General features: G+C 39.3%; 1 protein-coding gene across 3 annotated transcripts; it reads left to right on the forward strand.

The window, feature by feature from the left end:
• Positions 1–332: 332 nt before the first annotated feature.
• cblc (Cbl proto-oncogene C, E3 ubiquitin protein ligase) lies at positions 333–15,387 on the forward strand. Of its 3 annotated transcripts, XM_069703888.1 has the most exons (14): positions 333–505; positions 1,151–1,531; positions 6,751–6,897; positions 6,990–7,146; positions 7,550–7,671; positions 7,832–7,969; positions 8,056–8,143; positions 8,299–8,430; positions 10,500–10,682; positions 11,386–11,538; positions 11,894–11,940; positions 12,414–12,488; positions 12,658–12,713; positions 14,953–15,387. In XM_069703888.1, the coding sequence occupies exons 2-14, from the start codon at positions 1,155–1,157 to the stop codon at positions 15,084–15,086; spliced, it is 1,809 nt and encodes a 602-aa protein (XP_069559989.1). In that variant the 5' UTR covers positions 333–505; positions 1,151–1,154; the 3' UTR covers positions 15,087–15,387. The 3 variants fall into 3 exon arrangements, with proteins under 3 accessions (XP_069559989.1, XP_069559988.1, XP_069559990.1); XM_069703887.1 differs by having other exon boundaries at positions 333–1,531; XM_069703889.1 differs by having other exon boundaries at positions 333–1,531; positions 10,503–10,682.
• The last annotated feature ends 47 nt before the right edge of the window (positions 15,388–15,434 follow it).

Here is a 15,434-nt window from a genome sequence, read left to right on the forward strand (position 1 = left end):
AGAAATCTTAGAATTTATCTATCTAATGATACAGTGATACAGTTTACCCTGCTGACAGTCAGATAAGGATGATGTTTTTTTGTTTTTTTGTTTTTTTACCTTCAAAGGCATCCTGTCAATTATAAAGAAGTCCACCTGCCTTGAAACAGAGTGCAATTCAGGACATGCACTTTGTACACTTTCAGTCTTAATGAATGGTAACTTCTTAGTCCACACCTCTCTGTCTTCCTCCCTCCCATCTCTTGCTCACTCTCTCTCCCTCGCCCTCTGCTTGTCTGCCTGAGCAATAGAGCAAAGAAAACAAACCTGTTTGTATAGCTGCAACCAGGAAACCAATCAAAGGGTGCAAGAGAGAGAGGGTGACATGAAGAGACAAAGAAGAAGCAGCACTGTTTCATGCTATGACAGAGACCACGTTTCCGCTGTGCTGAGAGCAGATTTATCAGCTCGGTTGACCCTGAGTATGTAGGACTGTTGTGCTGCTGAGATGTACACATTAATAATGGTAAGCGGAGTACAGTGTTAAACTGGGGGTAAGACTGGTTAAAACTGTAGGGGTGGAGAGAGAGGAGAGGATTGGGAAAGTAAAAGTTTGAACTGTTTTGAGGGTTGAGTTTCCTTTCTTTTGTTTTTAGTATCCCTCTTGGCCTCTAGTGGTGTTTTGTTTCTGTTGCGTAAATCTTTGAATATAGGCTTTGTGTATTTTCTGAAGATCTGACAAAGGAGTGACAAGCTAGAAATGGATTACAGTGGCTGTTTTGGCTAAACGTATTCAGCATTTTTTAAGATGTAATTGGGATTGCACATGTTGTCGATCACTGGATAAAGGAATGCTTTGGATTGTTAACATATGGATCAACATTGGATGCTGTTTGTGGAGGATAAGATGCATTCTTTACAGGTTAAGCAGAGGACTCACAAAAATAATTTTAAGGACAACAAGTATCACTGTAAACACATAAGGACTTGAACCACTGTCAATAGCTGCTCTGAGTTTATGCTAATAAACATCCACCCTCATTCAAATACTGAGCTTTCCCACCTCTTGATGCAGCAGGACCAGCGTTATTTATTGACACACCCCCACAAATAATCACAGACTGACATTCAAGTTCGTTTTTGGTTCACTTCACTTTCAAACGCACAACAGTGAAATGATGGCAGCAGCAGGTTTAGGAGTATCCAGCAACCCGAGATTGAACTCCCAGCCTCCTACCAGTGGAGATCGGCGGCTGGTGGACAAGACCCTCAAAAGACTTGACAGGCTCCAAGAGCTGTGCACCAACCCTCGGCTAGGCCTGAGGAACAGCCCGCCGTACCTGCCAGACCTGGTATCTGAAACCTTAGCACTGGTCATGCAGGTTTGGGATCCCTACCAAGGATCCTGGGCAGCAGGCAGCCAGTTGCCCCGAGGAGACGAGGCCAAGTACCTGAGAGTCCACATCAGAAACCTGCTGGATAAGACTGACAGGGCTGTGCTGCTGTTTAAAGAGGGACGGGAGAAGATATTTGAGGAGACATCAAGCTACAGGTAAGATGTCCCCTGGCTGACATACATACACAAACACTAGTGAGCACGTGTTGAAGGGCCAGAAACACTAAATACCTCATTATTCAAAATAACCTTTAGTTTCTATACTTCTTTCATTCTAAAATGCAATATGTCTTACTTCATAAAAGATAAAATCCTGCATAAAATTCTTCATTCATTCCTCATTCTGTCCTTTCAAAAAAAAAAAATTAAAAAATGAAGCAGTTACATAGGCTTACTATTGTGAATTATTTAATCAATTACTTGACCAAGATAAAATTTATAATAATCCATAATCTTTTCTGTTTTCTGTTCAACCAAAAATACCAAGAAGGACTGGTTCCAGTATCTTCAATGTGACATTTTTGTTGTTGTTGTTGTTGTTGTTGTTGTTTGTTTGTTTTGCATTACAAACGTAATATTTTGGATTTTGGACTGTTGGTCAGACAAAACAAGACATTGCATTTGGCTGTCTGAAATTGTGATTGGCATTTGTTGAATTATTTTTGACAAGACTAGATGTGACTAAAGTATCAAATAAAAAACATTGTTGCAGCCTTTGATTTAATTTTCAAAGGGTCAGTTCACACAAATTGAAAAGAAGACTTCTTTTTTTTTTCACTTTGCTTTGGTACACGGCGATGTACCTTGAGATTTTGGGTTCGGATATTTCTGCTGCCAGCCTACAATACATGCTTCGACAATAATTTTTAAGTTCTGTCCTTACAGTATTCAAACATTATTCTGTATTTAAAGGTGCAGGAATTTCTTTTCCACAAAGTGTTACTATAACTCTACAGATCACACTGCCTTTACAGAAATCTTTCTTTCTGGTTCTGATGAGAGATGCTGGCATTGAGGTCTGTGGAGGAATGGGGGATGTTTTTGGTTGCTTTTGAATTAGATTTTCCATTTCTGTTGGCACCACAAATTAAATTTCATTCAGACCAATTCAACCAAACCAAATATCTGAGATCTCACAGCCCGAGCAAATAAAACATCTGTACGAGTAAGTTAAAAAATATTAAACTGACTGAACCAACCATCTATGGGTAGGCTAATATTACAGGTGCCATTTTCCTTCCCTGTCACCCGCATCGTGTTCTCAAACCATTAATTTCAGATTAATTTGTCGCTGTAACCTGACCTTCTGTAAAACAAATAAACTGACTGTGGGGTCTGAAAGAGGCCGCAGAGTTCCATCTCTCAAATCTCCTTCATTACCCTGGATCCCAGCTTTTCCTTTCTGCTTTAACTTTGAAACAAAAATCCAATAATAGTCGGTTATAATTGCCTCACCAAAACACAGTCATAACTTAATACTTGACAGTTATGACATTTCGATCCCTCTAAAGTAAATGAACTAAAATAACCATTTTAAACCATCAATAGAAGCTGTGGGAAAATAAGGTCCCTGGTTCCCAGAAGATAAATATACTAGTGAGCACTAAAATAACCGTGTTGTGTAAGTTTGCTTGCTGTTTAGCTAAAGAGGATATTTTGGAGCAGCTAAACAGATTAACTTTTTTATTTGGAGTTTGGGCCACATTCCCTCGCCCCTGTTGAGAATACTAATGATGAGGGTGGAAAAAGGGCCAAACCCGCACCTTTGTGATGCTAATATGGAGAAACTAGAAAAAGCAATAACCTCCTTTGAATTTGAGCAGCTTGGGAGAGAGACTGTCACAGTTGTATCCACAAGCTATGCAGAGGTACCCATGCTTTAATTTTATTGTATCTGTTTGTGGCGTAATACAGGACTGGATGAGCACACAGCTGCTCTTGCATTAATATAGCATGACACTATATGGCATACAGGAGGGATGAGATCCAGAGTGAAAGCTGTCACAACAAACAATGTCAGACTGGAAATTATTTATCTGAGCATCCATTCTCCATCCATTGCTACGGCATATTAAAAGCATTATTCCTACTTGCGTGCATGAGATTAGTCAAAACTATTCCTATCAAGGGCTCAGCCAGTTCATTGCATTCAAATTCTTTGTCATTTATTGTAAAACTAAAACTTTCCATATGTGAGTGCAATTGTATATTTTCTTAAATGAGACATTTATGTCAGAAGATAATACTAATTCAGTATGACGCAGCCCGACTCCGAGGAAAAAGATTGGATTGAACAATGCCTGTTTAGATTCTCTGGTTTACTTATAAAACTAAAAGACAATATACATTTCTAACGATAACAGTTAAATACATTAATTAGACAAAGCCTGGCTGGAAAAAAGTCTGCATATCGGAACTAAAATCATAAATTAACTGTTGATCTTTTCCTGTGAATACAGTATACATTGCTCGGTTGGTTGAGGTGCTGGCGCTGCACTCTGATTCCACTCTGCAACATCCATTGTTTGAAAATTGTTACAGACACCAGCTTTTATCAAAGATTATCTTTCAGCAGAACCTGAAAATCAGGTCATGATTTAAGATTTATTACGTAATCTTCTGAATGCACAACAGATGGCCTTACCACAGCGAGGCCTGCATGGGCAGTCATGTAGAAAATTCACAGTATTATGTATATTGTGACTTACGTGTCAGGGCAAGCAGTGCAAATATTATTTTGTGTGTTTTTAGTATGTCCTGCTATATTGTCCTTTTTTTTCTGGCTTGTTAGGTCACAGACTCAGGCCAGTAAACAAATTCTTAGTCTATTTCTAAAATTGTTGACTTGTCAGTTGAAATAAGAAATTTCTGTCTGGTTATCATGTGATGCTAAAAACAGAACTGAGATCCGACCAACGGTGGAGATAACAAAAACAGACAGTTGAAGGTTTAGTGGCTACTGGCGGCTTTGATGTCCTCTGACAGGAATTTCAGAAACAGGCATGCAAATTTGCATTGAAAATGTTATTTAAGTAGAAGTAATTGAGCATTCGAAGCAAACTAGTCATTGCTGATGCATTTATATAACATTTTACTGTTATAGGTGTTCATGCTTTTTTTTTGTTCATGATATTTCATCAAATGTTTTGTAAAATCTTTACGTAACTAACTGTAGCTCTTCAATAGACAAAACTGAGTAGATTTATAGCATAGTTTCCCTATCAACTGTGGTGAAAAGTAAAAGTACCCCAACATTTTACTTTAGTGCAGCACTTTCCTAAATATATTTAGTTACATTTAAGAAAGTGCTGTGTCCTCCTGTTTAGGGTGTGACTATCAATTTTGACCCTAATCTCAATAGAAATATAGTTCTTCCACTGTTTTAACAAACATTTAAAATAATTGTCTGTGGATGTTAAGATTGAATTTATTTGAATATGAGAAACATTTTTATCATGTTTAGTAAGTACAAATTAATCTTCACATTCAAGATTCAAGTGCTACACAATTATTTACAATAACTTTTACAATCTTACACAACTGAATAAAATGTTGCTTTGCGCTGGTACACATTGCAAGCATTTAAATGTGTAATTTGATTAATCTGGCAGAGCGAAGAGATGTTTTTTGAAGCAAACAATGTGCTTCACATCAAGTTTCTTCAGGTGCACAGATCAAGCTGGTGAGCAACATGCGGTTTCCAACAGCGACACAGTTACAAATGCCATTGAATGACAAACGCCCAAGGATTACTATAAAGCTATGCATTGTCAGGCATCACTTTTCTGGACAATACCTCAGCCATATTTTCAAAACCACCATTTAAATGGTGTATTTAGGTTTCACCACAATATTTCTACCTTTTGAATTATATTTTTAAATACATGGGCACAGCCAGAATGACAGATGTGGCTTTCACATTTCCTCCCACCACCTCCTCTACTACTACTTCTCTCCTCAGCACCATAGAGATTTAGTTTTGTTCACTGAGGTGGAAAGTCTATGACCTCTTTCCATGCTATTTCTAATGAGTCTTGGACACCTGGGCAGATCTGAAGAAGATTTCCAGGGTTGCATCAAAAATGTCTTGCAAAAGAGGAGATATGATGTGTTAAAGATGAGAAATTGTTGCCAAACGTAATAGATGCAGTCAACTAACATAGTTATATACCAAAACATAATCAGTATCAGTAGATATGCTATATATAAATTTACATTTTAAACTGTCACAAATTAAAAATTGTGACTGGCATACTTTAGTTCGTGTATTTGGAAGTTAGTCCTTGTTATATTAGTTTATAGTACATTGAAGCAGACTGCAGTATTTGTTTGTTACTTCATGTGATATATGTTTGATTCACTCAAAACTGTAAGGGTCCTCCTTAAATGTGTATTTTGTTTATTGTTACTTCATTTGGTTGTCTGACCTTCATAGCTAAGTGGGAAACACTGTGTCCAGTCATTCAAATTTGATGCATATTTGTAGACTTGCACCGCAGCAAATGTTTGGGTTTCTTAAAAAAAAAAGCCACCAGTGGCCACTCATATCTGCACATTTTGCAATGACAACTATAAACCCCCTTAAATCTCCCATGAAGGACTTCAATTTTAAAAGAAATTGTGAAATGATTTGTTACAAAAAGAAATGAAATGCATAAAGGACCATACAAGAACCTTGAAAGACTAGAGACACAGTAAAAGAGTACCCTGAAGTGAAACACTGGCCGCTGGAACATTTTGTGGTATATACAGAAAAGAAAGCAGCAGACAGCATCCTGTGTGCAAGCTGGACGACCTGTTGTGTGGGTGGGTGAGTGTGTGTGTGTGTGTGTGTGTGTGTGTGTGTGTGTGTGTGTGTGTGTGTGTGTGTGTGTGTGTGTGTGTGTGTGTGTGTGTGTGTGTGTGTGTGTGTGTGTGTGTGTGTGTGTGTGTGTATATGGAAAGTATTAGCAATGCTTCAACTGAAACAGAGCAGTAGGGTATCAAATGTACAGCTGAGCATGATTTCACACTCCTACAATGCAGGTTGGAGTAACTGGTGATGCTTACTTTAATCACATAAAACATGACAAAAATGCATGTTTAACTGTCACACAATTAGAATGCTAGAGTACCAATAATAAACATGAGATGGAATAATAAATACAAACAAGTTATGCTATTTCTGCACATACAGTTGTCCAGGTTCTTATACATTTGGGTTATTAGTTTAAGCCCACATGGTTTCTTGGCTCAGAAGAGATTTTACTTGTATAAGAGCACAAACTGTGACACACACACTTTGGGGCTGGAATACATTGACGTTTCCGAGCAAAGTAATTCTATTTCTATTTCTGCAGCCACAACTGGAAATCTACTTTGTCTTTCATTCTCAGGAGGAATTTGACTAAACTGTCCTTGCTGTTCAGTCACATGCTGTGGGAGCTGAAGGCTATGTTTCCAGGGGGATGTTTTCAGGGTGACACCTACCGGGTGACTAAGACAGAGGCTGAGGATTTTTGGAGGCATTCATTTGGCAACAAGTTTGTACAAACTTTTTATGATGACAGAATATTTTGTGTTTATATTTTGTGTGTATATCCACATCCACCATATGTTCATGATGTTCTGACAGGTGTATAGTGCAGTGGAATACCTTTAAAGAGCAGCTGCGAAGTGCACATTGTTTTGAAGACAGGATGGAGTCCATGGCTCTGAAATCAACCATTGATCTCACCTGTAACGATCACGTCTCTGTGTTTGAGTTTGACATCTTCACCAGGCTGTTTCAGGTAAGTTTAAAGTTTTCAATACAAAAAATATTACTTAAAAATAGTTTGTCATTTTAAGAAATATGGTTATTTGCTTTCTTGCTAAGAGTTAGACGAAAAGATTGATGCCAGCAGACTGTTATCTTAGCTTAGCACAGAGACTGGAAAAGGGGAAAAAAAGCTAGCCTAGTTCAAAATCTGCATACCTGCACCTGTAAAGCTCACATAATATCTTGTATGTTTAACACAAACAAAGTCAAACTTTAAAAAACACACACTTCATAGGTGATTTAATGCCAAATGATTTATTGGCTGGGACCAGAAACTTTTGGGAGACTCCAGTGCTTACTTGCCAATGTCACAGTGATAAATTAAATACAACGTATAAGTTCATATCTTCTCTTGTCCTCCGCTTCCCTTTTAGCCCTGGAAGTCACTTATAAGGAACTGGAACCAGCTAGCAGTGACTCATCCCGGCTACATGGCTTTCCTCACCTACGACCAGGTCATAGCTCGCCTGAAACATTACCTGCACAGACCTGGGAGGTGAAGATAAGCACAGCAACATTTTCTGAATGAAGCAAAGTTCTATGTTCATGTGACTTATCTGCTCTCTTCACTGCCTGAATGTTTCTGAATTTATTTAAATTGAGATTTTCTGTCTTGTAAACAAGTGGGATTTACAAGGCTCTTTCTCTCCTCTCAGCTATATCTTTCGTCTCAGCTGCACAAGAATGGGCCAGTGGGCTATTGGCCATGTGACGATTGAAGGTGGCATCGTCCAGACCATCCCCCAGAATACACCTCTCTACCAGGCACTCATTGAGGGCTTCAAGGAAGGCTGGTTAGGAGAACAATATACAGGTCTCTGATTTATTTTCCTTTTGTTTATGTGTTTTCTCTGAGTGCTGTGTGTTTCTCCGCCTGAAGCTACCTTTACCCAGATGGCCGTGATGTGAACCCCGACCTGACAAGCTTGTGCGAACCGGCCCAGAGGGGCAAAGTCAAAGTTACAGAAGTAAGTGGATGCCCTTCTTTATCAATTTTGCAATAAACTGCCAGAAGCATCTTGAAGCTTTACTTTGACAAAACATAGATCATATCCTGAGATGTTCTCTGTTGTGTCTCATCTCTCTGACTAACTACCATCACCGCTGCTGCAACATCAAACAGGAAGAGTATGAAATTTACTGTGAGATTGGTAGCACCTTCCAGTTGTGTAAGATCTGCACAGAGAGGGATAAAGACACTCGGATCCAACCCTGTGGGCATCTCCTGTGCCAACCCTGCCTCACAGGCTGGCAGGTATGAACCCCCATCCACTCACTCAAAGTTGCCTGATGTCTATCTGTCTTAATTTAAAATCACAGATCACTCTTCCGTAACATTATGTTAAACTGATTGTTACTGTAACAGTTGTCATGTGTTCAGTGGAGTGAATCAGTCTTGGTTGACTAAACTAGATTTATTTTTGTAGGCCATGGTTTGGTTGTGGGCTTGCAGCCCCTTTATTACTGTAATAGGGCTGGCAATTCGAATGTGGCTTGAGGTTGATGTTAACAATAGGCTTTGTGTCTGCTATGCAAAAATGTTATTGAAATTCATAATTGACAAAAAGAAGTTCAAAACTCTTCCGAAAACAACCAAGCTTTTTGTAGAATTCTATAAGGCAACTTTCATGTCCCGTGACTCTGTACCCAGATGTTCCTATCAAATATAATATGTGGAACTATAACACTGCCTTTGTAAGAACATGATTTTATATCCCACTTCAGTTTTGACACTGAAGACACTGTGTGAGTTATTCTTGCTGAAAATTTAAAAGCAATCTTCAGTACATTCATGCCAGTGAATTGGGTTGCAAATCTGTCAACTCTCCAGCCTCTTACAGGTCACTAAAGGTGCTGTGGAGCCCCTCCTGCACTCTCTTAAACCATTTTTTGAATGTAGTATATATGAGATTATGCAGTTTGACATTTTACTTGAAAAATAAGCACAAAACTTTTATAGTAAGAGAGAAAGAAAAGAGCTGTGAAATGATTCTTTTATTTTACATGCTGTCAGGATGTAATTGTCAAAGGGAGAACACAATGAGACTTCTAGCCTGTTCACAGCAATATACATGTAAGATAAATATCTCAAATATCATGGAGGTCTTTCACTGAAATTAATTACATTTGACCCTTTTAAATAGCACAGAAATCCAAAACGTTAGTCTTCAAATCCAAATGCACTTCATTTTTGCTTCTGCAGTGGGGCTTTCCCAACTTCCTACTTCCTCTTATAGGCACTGAGTCACATTGAAGACATCCAATCATAATTAAAGCTGTTTTAAATTATAGCTTCATGCTCTCTAATCGTTTCTTTCAGTCAGTCAGCTAGTCAGCAGCCTCCCATCTATTCACGAGGTGTTTTAAGTCTTTGCAAAGGTGCAGAGCTGCGTGTCCTGACATGGGGGGGGGGGGGGGGGGGGGGGGGGGGGGGGGGGGGGGGGGGGGGGGGGGGGGGGGGGGGGGGGGGGGGGGGGGGGGGGGGGGGGGGGGGGGGGGGGGGGGGGGGGGGGGGGGGGGGGGGGGGGGGGGGGGGGGGGGGGGGGGGGGGGGGGGGGGGGGGGGGGGGGGGGGGGGGGCTCAGGACTTCCTGTGTGAGCTCAGCATCACATCCTCCTCAAACTGCATCGGTCACAATCACTTACATAAAAAGTGTGTGTGTGAGTGTAAGATGTATGAGAAGGAGGGAGGGACAGAGAGAAAAATAGATTTGTGGATACTAGACCACAACAAGTTGTAAGTTGGTCTTGATTACAATCAAGCAAACTTCCTCTGCAACAATAAGTTGACAATACAATAGAACACGATGGCATTCACAAGTGGAAGGAAAATAAAGAAATTTAAATACCAAAAATGTTCTGCACACAATGGCAGCTGAGAACCAAATAGCAACATGAACCAGCATAAATAAGCGATTTTTACATGCGAGTGTGGGGCAAGTAAAATATTTTAAAATAGGACAAATAATCATTTAAACTACAGGTTTATCAGTCAGACCAAAAATGCATCACGAGGTTTAAAAAAAAAAAACCTGGAGGAACACAACGCTTATACACTACAGTAATAAATGCTTAAAAAAGATGTTACAATTCACTTTTATCTTCACCTGGTGTGTAAAACCACCATCTAAAGTGTCTGTTGAGTGTGACATTTCCATCTTACTCATCTTTTGAAAAACCGGTGGCTTTTTTTTTTTTTTTTTTTTTTTTTTTCCTTTTGAAGACAAGTTCAACATATTCCACTACACACCTCAAGACAACGGATCTTAACGTTCATGGTCTTTTCATTACTCTGTCCTTGACGGGTCCGTCAATAATCATCTAGCAGAAGTCAGCTGGCTACACCTGTCCGTACTGTCGCTGCGACATCAGAGGAACAGAGTCCATCCTCATTGAGCCCTACCTGTCAGCCGGCAGGCAGTGGGGGGAGGAGGAGGACGATGACGACGGCGAGGAGGAGGACCATGAGGACATTGAACTGATGGTAAAGGAAATGGCTGCCATGAAGGTGTGTGAATACATTTCTATTTTACATTTTGTTTGAATGTAGCCAATGGAAATGTCAGTATGTCTTCCAACACTTCGTTCCAAAATGAAATAACTTAACAGCCAGGATATTTATTGCCATGAAAGTTGGTGAAGGTGTTTGTGGCCCCCAGAGAATTATTCCTAATGACTTTGGTATTCACCCGACTTTTTATTTAGAGTCTCTAGCAGGTCAAATATGTTGACTTATTTTGTAAACTAGCTTAACATCTACTCTAAGGATCGCCATGAAATTTGTCACAGATACTCAGGATTGCCAAATGATCCGATATGCTTTTCTTCTTTTTTTTTAATTATTATTATTTTTCCTTTCCTTTGTCTTTGGTTTATAAAATAAAACCCTGCAAAACTACTGACATCCCCATCTGACTTGGTTGTACTTTGTGTTTAGTAACAACTAAGGTGGCATTAGCATTTGGCTCAAAGCACTGCTGGGCATTAGTACAAACTCACAAAGCCCCACACATGGCTATAGACTCTTAATCTTGTTTTTATATGGGGTTTTTTCTGACAGCAACCCATTCACTCAATAAACTTGTATTTCTGCATTTTAACAACCACTCTATTAAATTCGGGGCTTGCAATATGCATCAACATTATTCCTCCTGTCAAGTTAAACTTACTGTATGGCCCCCACTGACCCCTGTCATTTTTTTTTTTAACAGTTCTCAAGTTTGGAGTACCAGGTACCCAGCTCTCGCATCAGTGCTCCACCTCTGCCGCCTAAAACCTGTCCATCCCCACGCTGTCTGTCTCCCTCCAGACAGTCTCAGACATCTGAAACCAAGTCGCTGGCCAAACACTCCCACTCTCGTTCAGTAAGTTCTTACAGGCGGTAATTTGCATACCGTTGCCGTATTAAGGATCTCGCCGCTTCATGATGTGATATGTTGGTCTAGTCCTCACAGACACTAAACTCACAGGAATGTTAATTCGTGCATAGTACTCACCAGCTGTTGTGTGAATAAATCTAGTATCTGCTGCCTGCTGCTTCAACTATGTACAGTATGTGTCTACAATATAGCTCTCTTAAATGTTATTGTAGTGTGATAGATACAATGAGAGATACTAGACCTTAGACTCAGACAAGGAACCAGAGTCAGGTTCCTTGTCTGAGTCGACCACTAAAGATTGAATTAATTTCACTTGCTTTCTGTTTTCTGTATTCTGCAGTCTCACGGTGGCAATGAAACATACAGACATACACAACAGACAAACAGGTGAGACGCTGCTTAGTGCAGAGCTGTAAAGGGAACAAAGGCCTTTTGATGTCTGTGTATACTAGAAGGAGATTAAATTTGGGCATGCTGCTGAAGCTTTACAGAATGACTTATTGCTCCTCAGATAACAGACATTTGACATTTTAGCTTTATTTATAGTCACGTAGGGAAATCACTTCCACTTTTCTTTAAGGGAACCAAGGACTCAGGCAACTTACTGAAACCTCCAATACCACACATGTTAATGATGAACTGCTTTTGCACGGATTGTGCAGGTTTTTTGTATTTATTATAATTGTCAAATAGAATTCTATCTATTTTGTGATTAATTTTTAATGTAAAGGAGGTTATTAGTTTCTGCTCCTACTGTTGTTAGTCAAACATAAAAACACAGAACAAGATCTATACAGTAACAGTAGATAAAGAAATATATAACAAAGGGGATTTAAACACACTTCTCTCTTTCCATTTAGGTACCAGGAGGAGGGTTCACACAGCAATGAAGAAGAGCGCTTTGATGGCCTGAGACCACAAACACTCTCTCAGAGGTGATTGACAGCTGCCCTCATTGAGTTCCACTGCTATAAACTACTACTTTTCACCGAAGTCTTTGTATGTTATATGTCTGTGGTGCAGTTAATAATCATCAGATGATGATATTATTGCAGAGTAATTCAGTTAGCAGCTAATTCACCTGAATTTCCATTTCTGTTTTAGTGCTGAATACCTCAGAGAAGCAGCATTTCCTTCCTCCTCTCAGGCGGGTGTCAACAGTAAGTTATGGCATGTTGTAACCTTTAGATGAAACTAACTGAAATTAGACACAAAAATCAAATTTTTCTGCAACATGCAGTGGATTTTATCTGAAGAAATATACATTGCAACCACTGTCATGGCTTCTTTTTGAAACCAATGAAAGACTCTCCGCTGATGCAGACAATTACCAGTTTTTTTTAAGAACAAGTAATAATACCTGGGAAATTAGTAATTAAAGGAGCTCAGTTAAAAAGCTGTTGAAAACATATTATAATAATTTCGAACTATTTTTTTCTTTTCACTGTTGTTTCTCGTCAGGTTCTGTGATGCAAATGACAATATTAGTTCAACAAAGAAAGGCTCTCCTGACAGTTAACTCTAGAGAAAGATAGGCTTCTTAATATCTTGGATTTGACTCATGTGCTAGCACCACCTGCTGCAGGGACAGCGGAGCACTTTCACCAAAAGACTCCTCCAGCTCCGCTGTCACAAGGACAGATACAGGAGATCATTCCTGCCAACCGCAATAAGACTGTACAATAACTCACCTCTGGCAAAATCCATCACACAACAATAACACTGTTGTTTGTATATAATATATATAGATATATACTTTACTGTATATACTGTGCATTTTATATTTAATATTTTTTACTGCTATTTTACTGCTATTTTATTGCTTTCTATTATTCTAGTATTATCTTATTGCTTCCTGTATGCTGATGCAGCAGGAAAAAAATTCCCCTTAGGGATTAATAAAGTAACTACCTAACCTAATAGGCTTTATTTAGTTTATTTTCTTCCCTCTCAAAAGTCTGTCCAGACTGTCTTGCACTTCACATATTAATATGCAACAGACATTTGTCAGGCATTGTTAACATGTCATAGAAGAAAAGCACAGGTGGAATATGAAGGATAGTTTGGGTTGAGTTATTACTGTAACACAGTGCAGCAATTAATAATGGAATTAGGATTGCCTTTCTTTGACAGGTCAAACATTTTTGCTGTGAAAAACATCTGTTGCTCTTTTGTTTATATTCACAATAGATCTTTTTAGCAGCTGCTGTTTTGACTTATCTTAGTTGTAAAAGCACCAGTGTATTACTAATAATATAACTTAGGGTAGGTCCAGCTTTTGTGTATGCTGGTTCACTTTAATGACTTACTGGGACACTTAAAGGAGCAGTGTGTAGGATTTAGTGGCATCTAGTGGTGACATTACACTTTGCCACTAACTGAACAGCCTTACCTCCCCCTCCCCTACCAAGCTTCGAAGAGACTTACAAAAAATACGAAGATCCCGTGTTTGTTTAGTCTCTTCTGGGGTACTCTAAAAACATGGTGGCGTCTGTGGAACGGGACCCGCCCGCTATGTAGATATGAAGGCCTCATTCTGAAGCCCAGTTCAGACTGAAAATGTGCGACAAGACGAAACTGCTTTAGAAGCAGAACATCGAAGGGAAAAGTTGCAGCAGAGTGAATTGTACTGTCTCATCTTGACTCACGCCTTCTGATGGCGTTGCCTTGTCAAATGGCATTTGGCAGTTCAGTTAATGCGCAATAGTTTGTGTTTTTTCTGATTGTTAGAGAACACACATCAACTCCTCTAAATGACAGAACTGCTCCTGTGTTGTGTTAGAAAAAGACAGAAGATACACAAAACAGGGGAGAGCTCCTGTCTCCAGTTCACAGCATTAATTTGCATGAGCCCCCTGAACCTTCTCGTATTTTACGTTTTGGCTGTTTCATCACAACTAAAAAATTAATATGTTGCAAGAAACTGACCATCAGTATGATCACTCGTGTGATGAATGGGAGGAGTTGCAAGTTTCAAATGGTCTCGTCTTGTCTTGTTGCAAATCTGTGGTCTGAACTGGGCTTAAGTTAAGAAAAACACAACGATTTTTTGTTTTAGGTGATTGTACAATATTGAACATAAACATAAAATTATGAATAATTATACCATTTGTGCCAATAGATCCACCTAACACTCTGCTCTTTTAATGGAACTGAGACATATATAATTGCACTTGTGTTTTCCCGACTGTGATTTGTCAACATTCCTGCCATGTAAAAAGGTCTGCAACTATTACTTTCATACTGTAAATCATTCTTTCAGAGTAGGACTAATTGTTTATCAAAAAGTATTTTCACAGCAGAGCCAGAGGTTTGAGAAATTAATATAAATGCACTATCTACTTTTAGACTAGTCATGTAAACAGTACATAATAGTATGTCCTTTCTTTGTGGTTGTAGGTGGGGCAGTTTGGCTCAGGCCATCCAGCCCAATCAAAGAGAGAAGAAGACGTAAGGAGAAAGAGGAGAGGAAAGCAGGGCTCAGAAAAGACAAAAGTGGCCTGGGAGATATGACGAGAACGATGTCATCCTGAGTGAAAAACAAATAGAAACCTTTTAATTACTTGACAAATAACTGTGGACTAAAATATCTTTATTTAAGAAATCAGGCCTCAGTGAAGGTAAAAAATGTATTTGCTGTCACGCTTGCTTGCAGCTGTAAACAGCAACGTGCCTGCTGCACTGCTGAAAATGAGAGGAAGAGGGTGGGACTGACAGAAAAATTGCACACTGTGGCCTCCTACTGTTCAATAATCACAGTGCCATTATCGCCACAGTGGGTTCAGTACTAATTCCTAAATATAGTCTCACACACTGCCTTTTATATATATATAATTCAAGTGTTTACTGAGCCTCCATGAGATAAAATTCAGAAATTGTTG

Source organism: Brachyistius frenatus, unplaced genomic scaffold (assembly GCF_029030835.1).
Source record: "Brachyistius frenatus isolate BFR_SWC_R1_liver_20210118 unplaced genomic scaffold, ASM2903083v1 Contig_48, whole genome shotgun sequence".
Lineage (NCBI taxonomy): Eukaryota > Metazoa > Chordata > Actinopteri > Embiotocidae > Brachyistius > Brachyistius frenatus.

Bases quoted from the DNA above. Each gene is read 5' to 3' on its own strand.
- cblc (XM_069703887.1), top strand. From the start codon at position 1,155: ATGATGGCAGCAGCAGGTTTAGGAGTATCCAGCAACCCGAGATTGAAC. The intron at 1,532-6,750 runs GTAAGATGTCCC...TTTCATTCTCAG, and splicing joins GAGGAGACATCAAGCTACAG to GAGGAATTTGACTAAACTGT. The intron at 10,683-11,385 runs GTGTGTGAATAC...TTTTTTTAACAG, and splicing joins AGGAAATGGCTGCCATGAAG to TTCTCAAGTTTGGAGTACCA.